Source organism: Hippocampus guttulatus, chromosome 1 (genome assembly GCF_054856545.1).
Source record: "Hippocampus guttulatus isolate MCC_2025c chromosome 1, RoL_Hgut_1.0, whole genome shotgun sequence".
Lineage (NCBI taxonomy): Eukaryota > Metazoa > Chordata > Actinopteri > Syngnathiformes > Syngnathidae > Hippocampus > Hippocampus guttulatus.
The window spans coordinates 5,642,232-5,654,708 of NC_141261.1; the positions used below are offsets into that span (position 1 = coordinate 5,642,232).

The window sequence follows — 12,477 nt, forward strand, 5'->3', positions numbered from 1 at the left end:
CGTCAGAATGCAAACTGTTAAAGCAGAGGTGCCCAAACTTTTTGGACTGAAGATCTACTTTTCGATCAATATCCTTACCGTCACGCACGCGCGCGCGCGCACACACACACACACACACACACACACACACACACACACACACACACACACACACACACGCACGCCATGATGTGAAACAGCCTGTTAACTATCGTAGCTCACACGTACCGTTTTAAAGTGCTTCCCAGGGCCCTCCTAGATTCCTATTCTTTGCCCGTGCCCTCTGTGAATTGTACACGAGGCAAACTCTGAATGAGGATAGTGACGATAAAAGATAGAGTGCTACAGCTCTGATCACAAGCTGCAATTGCAGACTGCTAAGCGCTAACAACTTCCGGTGATGTAATCACGCGCCACCGTAAATTCAAGATTTACCTGTTTTATTTTATTTTTTAAATATTTTTTTGTGAAAATGAGACTGATAGGATGATTAGGGTGCAGCGTACATTAACACAAAAAGATATATTACTAACATGTACAAAGACACACAAATGGTTGTTGTTTTTTTTTCTCATCGACACTCCTCGGATTTACTTGGGACCTGTCTTAGATCTACTGGTAGATTAGGATCGACGTAATGGCACCCTTGTGTTAAAGAATCTGTCATTGGGAAAGAACTTTTGATGTTTACAGCCAATATAAATCCAAATCTTTTTTATACCAACCTGGCTGGGAAGTCATTATTTATCATAGCACCCACACTCATGGCTTCATGAAATAAAAAGCACACATACTCAAAACCTTGCTCAACACATTCATAGTAAAAACAGCAGTAACAACCCTAAGTAGACTATGAGTACACAAAAGAAAAGAAATGGCAAATAAAATGGCATTACGAGTCTGCACGTGTGCTGTCTAGGATACTTCATTCCCTCGTTGGAGTTTCTCAAAGTACAAATCCAGCAATTTCCTGTTCAATTCCCAGCTTGGCTCATTCGATTTTTTTCATGTGCCATGTCAACCTAGGGCTCTATTTTCCGCCTAGCGATAAAAATGAAATGAAAAAGAAGAGTGGAAGGAAAAGCAAGGAGGTGCTAAGGACGGAAGCGGCAAGTGGTGGAGGTAGCAGCACAAGACAAAGCCGAACATACTGGCGTCTCTCTACCTGGCTGAGTATGATGTCGACTACACTGCCAATCACCACCAGGGCGTCAAAGACATTCCAGGCATCTCCGACATAGCCCTGAATAGGGCGACCATGCACAGCCAGCAGGAGGAGGAAACAAAGGCGGGGGGGGGGGGGGGGGGCAAAAGGGATGCAGGGCCAAGGTGGAGGGGGGTGGGGGGTTAAGAGGGACAGGAAGAGCGCATGAGGGCTGTGTTAAATGGAAAGGGGGATTATCGTTATCAGATCAAAACTTCAGTGTGTACCGCAGGTATCCAATATCAGGGAAGCTTTTGGGGAACAGCAATGTTGAAAAAAACGAAACAAAATCGCCGTCCGTACTCTACTTACGGATGTCATCAAAGAATCAATTTGCACTTGTTGAAAATTTGGCGCTCTGATTTTGTCGTTCATGCGGAATGGCTTTAACATTTCCATTATCCGGGTCGCCTACTTCCAGAAGAGAGCTGGGATAGGCTCCAGCACGCCCGCGACCCTTGTGAGGAGAAGCGCATTCGAAAATGGATGGATGGATGATTCGGGTCTTGCTCCACAGTTGCTTCATCGTTTTGCGAAGTCGGTATAATCGATGAACATACTTGGCAAGTATGGAGCAAAATCATTTCGGCCAAACGCCGCTACTTGCTGCCTAAGGGTCGCAGAAGATATCAAACAGGAATTATGTTCTAGTAGTTCTAAATTGGGTCAAAATATGCTCATGCTAAATAAACGGCTTTTAATTTGCGGGACTGATTGACACGACATTGCTCTCACATCATACAGTATACTCATATTTGACAAGATTCAGTTGCACTTTTAGTGACAGCGAGACATTGGCCTTTGTTGTGCGTTTCAACGTGAAGACATTAGCTCTGAGAATCAGGCCTTGCTGCCTTTATTTCTATGGTTTTGTCCTATGGTTGCCTTTTTTTTTTTGTTACTTTCAACTAAAATGCCAAACACATCACGTAGTCCAAATGTCCAATCGTAGTGTTTTTTTAATAATAGCGTTTGGTCTTCTAATATCCCCTACAGCACACAGACTCACCCTGGGCTTGAAGGCAATGAGTTTGAAGATCATCTCAACAGTGAACACGCCAGTAAAGACCATGTTCAGGATGTCCATGGCATAATTGAAGAGGTGAGACTGTCCATGGTGCTGGAAAGAGACAGCGCACACATTTGACCAAAGCTTCCTTGTCGCAACCACAAAAGACAAATGTCCTCTCATGTTCATGTTAATTCGCGCCGTGAGAACTACAAGACAAACAAGAATCAAGATCGAGTGTGAAGATTGATGGTGAAACGAAAAAAGGCCGCTTACCTGTATGGCCAGACACAAGGTGTTGAGGATGATTAGGACAAACATGACATACTCAAAGCCGGTGGAGTTGACCACATACCAGAACTTGTACTGGTATGGGTTTTTGGGTATGTAGCGACGCAGGGGGCGGGCTTTAAGAGCATACTCCACACACTGGCGCTGAAGCAGTTGTGAGGTAGAGAAAGAAAAATACTTTAGTCCACAGAGGGTATTTTAAAAATATTTTTTGAGGGGGGAGAGATTAAACTGATTTTTAATTTTTTTTTTTTTTTTTTTTTGGACAGGTGCATACAAATATGGCGTACCTGGTTTTTGTCCAGCTCGCAGTTCTTGTATTCTTTCTCACCCTGCTCCTGGAAGGTGACAATAACGAAACCAACAAAGATGTTCATCATGAAGAAGGCAATGATGATGATGTAGATGATAAAGAAGATGGATATCTCAATGCGGTAGTTGTAGATGGGTCCCATGTTTTCACGGTTCGAGTCGATGGCCTTGTATAAGAGACTGTGGGGGGGGGGGGGGGGGGGAGAGCAAACAGAACAGAAACGCATAAAACAATGCTGTCGGGATGAAGACTTTGAGCTAGGATCTGCATGGCTATAAGGAGAAACGGAGGTTTTTAGTAAGATGTAGCATTTTTCCGATTCAAGGGTAGGGCAGCACAGCTAATTACAATTTGAAGGGATGAGACTTGACTCGCGATGTAAGCGTAAAATGTCAAAAGTAAACATGCTAGCGACAAATCGCTGCTCCCTGCAGACCTGGATTTAAAGTTGGTTTGACAATACAAATTCAGATCCTGCGTACAGATGTGACGGATTAAATTATTTCAAACAAAACTCCTTACGTGGGCCATCCTTCGAATGTAGAGACGGTGAAGAGGGCCATCATGGCCATAAGGACATTATCAAAATTGAAGTCACTGTTGTACCAGAGCCGCTCCTTGACCACGGGCATTGCGGTGTCTCCATTGTTGTAGAGAATGTACGTTCCCCTGTGATTTTTGAGGATGACACTTTGTAACCACACACATGGAGATCCTTGTTGAGACCGTCACAAATGGTGAAATGAATCAAAACCTCACTTGCATTCCTCGGGGCTGGACTTTGCATCGTCTGTGCAGCGATAAAATTTACCCTGTAAGCATAAACAACTGGCTTAAAGGCCTGCACTACACTCTGTTGAGTCCTGACCTCATTATGATGATGTCATATCATTCAATGTCACATTACTTATGTAGCCAATGTGACTATCGTCATATCACCTTGACTTGCCAAAGTTACCATAACTATTCTGAGCTGAAGCAAAAACAACTGCTCAAGTGTTTCCCGCTTCTCTGTACCTTGAAAAGCTGCACTCCAATGCAAGCAAACATAAACTGCAGCAGCGTGGTGACGATCATGATGTTGCCGATGGTCCTGATGGCGACAAACACGCACTGGACCACATGCTGAAAAAAACAAACAAACAACAACAAACAAAGAAAAACACGTTAGAGCACAAGTGTCAAACTCAAGGCCCGAGGGCCAGATCTGTCCCGCCATATCATTTTATGTGGCCCACGAAAGTAAATGAAACATCAAACACTTCCATGATGCTTGCTAAAATCTCGACCAAAATTTAAAATTCTCATATTTAATTAATTAGAGACATATTGTAAGGATTTTCTTGTGACCAAACCCCTCATTACAGTCACTTAAACAATAGTTGACTAAACCGTTATTATTGACTTTTTTATATGGTTTCAGTCATAACGGCCTTCCAAGGGAAACAGCAACTAAAATGTGGCCCATGACAAAAATGAGTTTGACTCCCTGTGTTAGAGGGTAGATGCATGCAATATATGGGCAGTAGTAATGGGCCGCTTCCCCTTTGCACCTACAGAAAGTGAAAATGCAGAAAACTTGGAGTCGGGAATCTAAAATTGTCCCAAGTGTTTTGCTCGAATAATTCAAATTCAAGAGGAAGTATTGTGGATCTAATGGATTAATTAAGTGATTAAGAAATGCATATTGGACACGCCAAAATCGACATCATCCAGAACTCAGTCAACACTGTCAGGCTGACCTTAAGTCCTTTGGCTCTGTTGATGGCCCTAAGTGGCCGGAGGACTCGCAAAACACGAAGAATCTTCACGACTGAGATTGCAGAAGACCTACAGAGAAAGAAAAAAAACATCACTATACAGACACTTTTCAAAAAAAAATCTAAACCAAGCTTAATGCAAAGACAGCACACTCGCGGGCACAAGCTGGGATCCGTTTTATTGCCAGACACAAGGGCGTGGCAGAATAAAAACACGTCAAGAAACATTGATTGTTGAATGATACCTACTGAATACCAAAGGAGACCAGAGACACTCCAACGACCAACAGGTCCAATAGGTTGAAGTAGTTCCGACAGAAAGCTCCTTTATGTAGGAACGCTCCAAATGCCGTCATCTGGACAGACAGATGTGAGTCAAGACCAGCAACACCATCAGAAAAACTCATTCTGTGGGATTACACTACATTTAAAAAAAAAAAAAGATAAATGATGGAATGTGTTGAGAGAGAATAAGAAAATGTGTCGTAACAGTTCTTGCATCGTGTTTTGCAGGTGGTTATGTGCACAACACATTAAAGTGACACTGTCAAAAATCAATAACATATGAACATGAAAATAACTGATACGGTGACAGACTTCACTCTCACAAGGCAAATTCTGAATAAAATTTGGTTGGTTAGGGCAATCTTGTACAGTGGAACCACTGAAGTTGAACGCCATTGAAGTCACACAGTTTGGAAAGTGGAAAAAAATATATAAAACGGCATGCGTGAATGGCATTATGCGAGCCATCAGCATACACTGTGAGAGCTCAGGTCAGTTAACATGTTTTGCTTGTTGTTTGTCTTTTTATTGCCATCGCTTTGGGAAATAAATGAATTTCGCAATTTCTGTTGACAGCTCTCTATCATCACGTTTTTGAGCTATTTAGAATGTTGAAATCATACTTAAAACACTGTCTGTCCACTTAATCCTTTCATGCACCCTGTAACTTGATAACACGATAAACTGACCACTGGAGTAACCGCTGTCCCTGAAAGGGTTAATAAACACTTGATGATAGCAGATTTCTATGGGAGAAATTTAAAACAGAAAGTTAAAACAAATCAAATATTGACCGGTGTCCTTCGAATCAACCTCAATGGTTCCACCGTATTTAAGATACACGCATGTTAATATACACACAGGCATTAGACATTTGAAAGAGACATCCAACACAGCCTTCTAAAGCCACTACATTGATTTGCGGTACAGATTAATCCTACGTTCTATGAAAAAAAAATTGCTCTGTAATCTTCTCCTGATCAAATTCTTAAGGACTATAGCGAATGAAAACATGGGCCAAAAAATTAAAAAAAATGACAGGGGCTTTATCGAGTCTAAACATGCAATCGGGTGATCCAAAGGAGCCAACTGTGACCTTGAGAATTAAAATGTTATACAGGTGCATTCTTGCGCAATATGAATTTAGTGATGAGGAGACTAGATTTAAAAAAAACCTATAAATAATAAATTAAAATGTTTTTTGTTTGAATATGTTTGGTCCTTGAAGAGTTCAAGAATGAATTAGGCTCAGGCTTAGATGGAACAGTCATCGAGAGACACGGAAATATCATTAAAGTACAAAAAAATGTATCGATGGACTGTCGCCATGACAACATGACATACGGCCGTTCGCAATAAAACATAGATCGGATGAAGGTGGGCAAAGGCAGCATGCTTGGAAATGGTGGAATTGTTGGAGTTACTGATTTCATTCGATTTTGCAGAGGCATCTCAACGCTCTCTTGTTTACCTTAATAAGGATCTCAAATGTAAACATACTAGTGAAGACATAGTCTGCATAGCCTAGGATCTGAGGAGGCAATCAGAGTGACACAAGCACACAGGAGGTTACAGAAGCTCTAGCCAGCACGGCACCACACGACACACACACACCATTTACCTTAAACAGGATCTCAACAGTAAAGATTGCCGTGAAAGCATAGTCAAAATAACCAAGTATCTGCAAGAGGCAATGCACAAGTTGCAATCATCAAAACGTTCTGGGGACAACAGCACAGTCATTGTGTTTGACTTTTGACACACATGTGGCGCACGAGCCCATGTGTGCGCCGCACCAATTTGTCAGGAATTGTGGTTACACCGGGTTTGGTTTGAGCCAAAACAGCTTTGGTACAAACTGGTGTTGATCCAGAAAGTTCAATTTATTAAGCTTCCCAAGTTCCTTAACTGATATATGACTTTGAGTAAGCTAACGTTTGACCAAACTAGGCGGAAATAGACAGAAGTACAGTGGACCTCCGCTATTTGCAGAGGATTAGAACCCATAACATAATACATAATAATCCATCCATCCCCCAACCCCCAAAAAAGTTTTTTCTGACCCGCTTATCCTCACGTGCTTTTTGGGGCATTCTGGAGCCTCTCCCTGCTGTCTTCGGGCAGTAGGCGGGGTACACCCTGAACCGGTTGCCAGCCAATCGCAGGGCACACAGAGACGAACAACCATCCGCGCTCACACTCACACACCTAAGGACAATTTGGAGTGTTCAATCAGTATGCCACACATGATTTTGGAATGTGAGAGGAAACCGGAGTACCCAGAGAAAACCCACGCAGGCACAGGGAGAACATGCAAACTCCACACAGGGAGGCCGGAGCTGGAATTGAACCCTCGACCTCTGCACTGTGAGGCGGCTATCTCAACTCGTCGACGACCGTGCCGCCTCATCATTATAATTGCTGTTATCATTTTCTTTCTCTTTTGAAACGACGTTTAAGCTAGAGATCGGGAGAAATTACCGCAAATATCCGGGGGTCTACTGTACATCATTAAGACACAACAAACACATAAACACATGAACAATAATTTAGAAGCAGAAGCTCACTAAACAACTTTGTCATGAAATTACTGGCAGTCTTCTGTGTATAGTTGTCATGTTTCGGTTTGTGACCACCAGGTGGCACTGTGGGGCTTTTCCCTGCAGCTGCACACCTGTTGGTCGTTAGATAATCAGTGGCTTTAAAAGGACTCCCAGCCCGACCACTCATTGTCGGGTCATTGTTGCTGTTTGCTCTGGGCTTCTGTCATTTTTGTTTCAGTTATGTTTAGTTCATTGTTATGTTTTAGCTTCCATCATGTTTTGGTCATGTTTTTGTTATTGAGAGTTTTTAGTTTATTCCATGGCGTTTGTTTGTTACTTTGGATTCGTTTTGTTTTCATGACTTTGTTTAGGATTTAGTTTTCTCTGCTTTGATACAATTCGTCAAGTAGCTCCTCTCTCCTGCCTGCTTTTTGGGGTCCACCACCACCTCGCAACGTGACAATAGTTTTTCTGAACTAAGAAAAGAAGTGATACAGTATGCATCATATACAGTGATCCCTCGCTACTTCGCGGTTAACTTAACGCGGTTGCAGTGTATCGCGGATTTTTCAAAAGTATTCATAAAAAAACAATAATAATAATAATAAAAATAGCGAAAATGCCGCAAAAGGTCCGCGAGAGGCAGCCAAAATCAGCAAAACATCGAGTCATATAGTGCAACATATACAGTACTACATATACATTTCATTTTTATGTTTACTGTATTTTGTTATTTAAACACAAACCTAACCTTACTTATACATATTATACATGTGTATATACTGTATATACTGTATATATATATATATATATATATATATATATATATTACATTTTAAAAATGAATACCATTAAATTTGGCCTTATAAATGTTATATATACTCATACACATGTACATGTACCTGTACGGGGGGTACCTACTTCACGGATTTTCCTCTTTCGCGAGTGGTCTTGAGCCCCCTTAACCGCAATTAGTGAGGGATCACTGTATACAAGGTGCATTTGAATGTATTTGAATATCGTGGAAAAGTTCATTTATTTCTGTGGGTCAGTTAACAAACTCATTCTCAGAAGACTTTGCAGGAGGTCATTTACTTACTAATTTTCAATCAGCAGTAAGATATAATAATCAGAATTCTGATATTTAATCCTTAAAGATTTCACTGTGTGTGTGTGTGTGTGTGTGTGTAGACTTCACTGTGTGTGTGTGTGCGTGTGTATATTATATATATATATATATATATATATATATATATATATATATATATAATCTTACATTTTTTTCCAGATTATATTTCTAATAAATTTGACAACTTCATGAAACAATGGGCCTGATTTACTAAAAGTTTGTGGATATGAAAATGGGCGCAAACTTCATTGCACATGCAAACAGAAGTGGGAGCAAATCTACTCACGGCGCACATCGAGGAATATGTCTGCCAAATGGCCAAAATAGTCACACAATCCATTTTGCGTTTTTTTACACATCCGGCCCAGTGAGTCGTGAATTCTATGACTTGCAAGATGATATCACGTTGAGACAGTTGATGGCCTCATAAATGATCAACGAAGAAAGCTTCCAGACAATTCACAGATGTTGTTTACGTACAATATTGCGTGCAGAGAAGTTGCGTATGGGGTCCTCGGCGGCCAAAGACACAGAACTGAGCATGATGAAGACCAGAATGAGGTTGGTGAAGATTTGATGGTTGATCAGCCTATGGCAGAACACGCGAAACCTGCAACATTTCAGAGAGGACATGTTGCAAAGAAACAAATTAATTATTCAAAAATGCAATCATCGTATAATGCAGTGTTTTTCAAACCCTGTGTGCCGCGGGAAAATATCCAATTTGTATGCCTGTGCGGTCTATCACCCAGAAAGTAATGGTGTAGTACCCTCCCATACCGCTAGGGAACAGCAACAGCTAGCCATTGCTTTGTGTTTCGACGAGAGACAAGCGAATTTGTGCCGCATGAATGCAGGACGACAGTGAAACAATAAATGTGAAAGATTATAAAATATTTTTTCTTTGTGTTCATTTGATTCAAATTCAAGTTGTTATAACGTCATTCTTCAATGTTAAAAATGGTTGTAGTAACAATATAACAAGTTAATTGTTAAAATAACCGGGGGGGTTTTTTCACATTTTCAGCTAGTGTTGTGCCGCGACATTTTTTCAATGAAAGAAGTGTGCCTTGGCTCAAAAAATTTTGAAAAACACTGGTATAATGTGACATGACATCCAGCTAACAATTAAACAAAAAAAATAAAAATAAAATGTCGGATACACTATGTAAATATCCGCAGGGCTGGGTGGAAAACGTATATGTAACCCAAGGCAGATGACTTTTCCAATTGCTAATTGGAGTCAGGAGCGAGCCAACCAAGAGTCCAATGAATGTGAGGGGATCTGCTGAGTACTGCCAAGCAGCAAAAACCAGCAATTCCTCAATTGCTTAATCTGCAACTCCACCCCCAAAAAATTAATTGATACGAACATAAAAATTGATCAAAATTCTACTTACGGGTTGGTGCTGCTGAAGATGAAAAAGGCGCTGCCCTCAGGGATGGGAGGAGTTTTTTCCTTGATGGTGAGCACTGACAGCCTATGAGGCCGGGGCCTAACTGGGACTTCTGGGAGGTCGTTGTTGTCGTCATCCACACAACACACTAGAAACAGAATAACAGAACAATACGGCGATTGCATTTCAATTTGCCTGAAAGAAGCTACATTCAGCTTCCCTGAAGTGAATGTAAAATGTGTGCCATTAATCGGCATGGGATTTGTATGCTTCCCGTGGCCCTGGACAGGATAAGCGGTATAGAAAACGGATGGGTGAATCTTTATCCTTTCTTACACGGGCATTGCAGCGAGCATGACGCTTAAGTCGAATAACCTGAAAGAGGTCCTTTCAGTTGCAACTTTCATTTGTCCTTGATGATAATTGTCACGTTCCCAAAACATGCTGTAAAAACTCATAGATTCATATTTTTTGAGGAGCGTGGTTAGCCTGGAGGTGTCAAAATTTAGGCTTGGGGGGGGGAAATCAGCACATCATTTTATGAGGCCCGCGACAGCATTCCTATCTCTATTTGATTATGAGATTCATTTTATTTCTTATGAGTTAAAAATTATTTGGAATTCCCGTGACTCAAAAGTCCATGACTGTGGACTCCTCGGGTTTCACTTGACATGACAATCAGTTTACCTGCTGAGTCAATGGCAGAATAAAGTTCTTTGTCCTCCTCCAGCAGGAGCTCGACTGGCACCTACATACATGGTCAGAGGTTTAAAAAAAAAAAAAAAAAAGCAGAACACTGATGCACAGTCATTCAGATTCAGAAAACTTTATTTATCCCTGTGGGGCAATTAGGACTTAACAGGCACGCTCTGCACAAGAAACATGGAAAAACAATGACGAACATGGGATACAGTGCAAAGGGCCTGTCGGTACTCGCTGTGTGCACAGCGTCCCGAGATCTTAATTCAGAAAGGAAACCACTAGGGAGGGAGAGGGAAAGAAAAAACATGCTCGAACTAACCTCTTCTGAGGATAATTTAAGTCCAGGAGAAAAAAAAAGCACGTAAACAAGCATATGACAGTAACAACAAGTCACAAGACATAACATGTAATGAGGGGGCGGATGGATTGGGGGGGGGGTGACGCGACCTGACCGGCGAGCTGCTCAGTCCATTCGAGCGCTCAGCAGATCAGTTCACGTCGTGGGGAAAAAAACAACACGTGTTTCTGTACCTTTGTCTCGCCATCAGTGTCTTGTACTATTTCCACTCTGTGGTCTGTGCCCGCCTCTCTATTTTGGAGTGATTAAAAATGAGCTGTTAGCCAGAACACCGAGGATAATTTGAGAGGAAGCAAAAAAAAATAAATAAATCAATAAGGTGATTTTTTTTTTTTTCATACTTGGCACTGTTCCTCCTCTTCTTGGCCTCTTCTTCTTCCTTCTGGGCCGTGTTGAGGCTCTCAGCATCGGCAAGGTTGTCGACAGCAATGGCCAAGAACACATTCAGGAGAATATCTTGTCATGTGGCTTAAGGGAAAAACACTGGTCACGTGGCAAAAAGAGAATGACCAAAAAAAAAAAAACTAAACACAAATGGTATCACTTTGTGGTGTGCAGGATACAGTTTCCACAGATGAAGAGGATGATGAAATAAATGCAGACCACCATTCCAGAGGACGCTGGACCGCCATACGCCATGATCCCATCGTACATCACCGTATTCCAGTCTTCTCCTGTCAGAATCTGGTTCACACAGGAGCAAAATGGGACACGAAACAAAAATGAAACGTAATGTTTGTCCAACTCGAACCTATATTTCTTTTGCTATAAATGCATGCTTGGATGAGTTTGGTTCAGAAGAACAACTTTAGGATGAACGAGAACAGAGATTGGAGCGGGACTTCTCTCAGTTTCAAAATATGGGAACCACCTACCTGGAAGACAGTGAGTAGGGCCTGAGGAAAGTTGTCGAATGTGCTCCGTTTGGTCACCGTCTCGTCAAAGTTAAACTTGCCCCCGAAAAGCTGCATGCCCAGCAGGGAGAAGATGATGATGAAGAGGAAGAGAAGCAGTAACAGGGAGGCAATGGACTTCATGGAGTTGAGCAGAGAGGCCACCAAATTACTCAGTGATGCCCAGTGGCTGAAGAAAAGGAAAGAGATTTTTTTCTTTTGGTTCGGTTGAAGACATATTATTTTTGCAGAGGACCAGTTTGCACTATGTGCTGCTTACCGTGTGACCTTAAAGATCCTCAGGAGGCGGACGCAGCGGAAAACAGAGATGCCAAGCGGAGACATGATGGCCAGCTCCACCAGGATGGTCTCGATGATACCTCCGCACACCACAAAACAATCAAAGCGATTGAACAGCGACACAAAGTAGGCCTGCAGCCCCAAACTGTACATCTTCACCAGCATCTCCAAAGTAAACATGGCCAGGAGAACCTTGTTAGCGACGTCTGGAAAAAAAAAAAAGCCAGCAGTGAAATCAAGTTCGTTTAGAAACAAATAGTTCCAGTATGTACAACACTGACAATGAGCTTAATGATTGAGCTCACTTTTTTTTT

The 12,477-nt window shown here is 41.8% G+C and overlaps 1 protein-coding gene across 7 annotated transcripts in view; it reads right to left on the reverse strand.

The window, feature by feature from the left end:
- cacna1db (calcium channel, voltage-dependent, L type, alpha 1D subunit, b) overlaps positions 1-12,477 on the reverse strand; it is a 62,424-nt gene that overhangs the window by 21,430 nt on the left and 28,517 nt on the right. For 2 of the 7 annotated variants that reach the window (XM_086105897.1, XM_086105930.1), the window contains exons 14-31: positions 12,144-12,369; positions 11,846-12,053; positions 11,534-11,654; positions 11,312-11,426; positions 11,144-11,201; positions 10,598-10,658; positions 9,914-10,058; positions 8,994-9,123; positions 6,463-6,522; positions 6,313-6,372; positions 4,806-4,912; positions 4,539-4,626; positions 3,814-3,921; positions 3,556-3,608; positions 3,319-3,465; positions 2,774-2,975; positions 2,469-2,627; positions 2,193-2,303 (exon numbers count right to left, since the gene is read on the reverse strand). In XM_086105897.1, the coding sequence (XP_085962023.1) occupies positions 2,193-2,303; positions 2,469-2,627; positions 2,774-2,975; positions 3,319-3,465; positions 3,556-3,608; positions 3,814-3,921; positions 4,539-4,626; positions 4,806-4,912; positions 6,313-6,372; positions 6,463-6,522; positions 8,994-9,123; positions 9,914-10,058; positions 10,598-10,658; positions 11,144-11,201; positions 11,312-11,426; positions 11,534-11,654; positions 11,846-12,053; positions 12,144-12,369 (2,159 nt within the window). Of the gene's footprint in view, positions 1-1,144; positions 1,223-2,192; positions 2,304-2,468; positions 2,628-2,773; positions 2,976-3,318; positions 3,466-3,555; positions 3,609-3,813; positions 3,922-4,538; positions 4,627-4,805; positions 4,913-6,312; positions 6,373-6,462; positions 6,523-8,993; positions 9,124-9,913; positions 10,059-10,597; positions 10,659-11,143; positions 11,202-11,311; positions 11,427-11,533; positions 11,655-11,845; positions 12,054-12,143; positions 12,370-12,477 lie in introns of all 7 variants that reach the window. The other 5 variants (XM_086105943.1, XM_086105913.1, XM_086105938.1 and 2 more) reach the window with 3 other exon arrangements.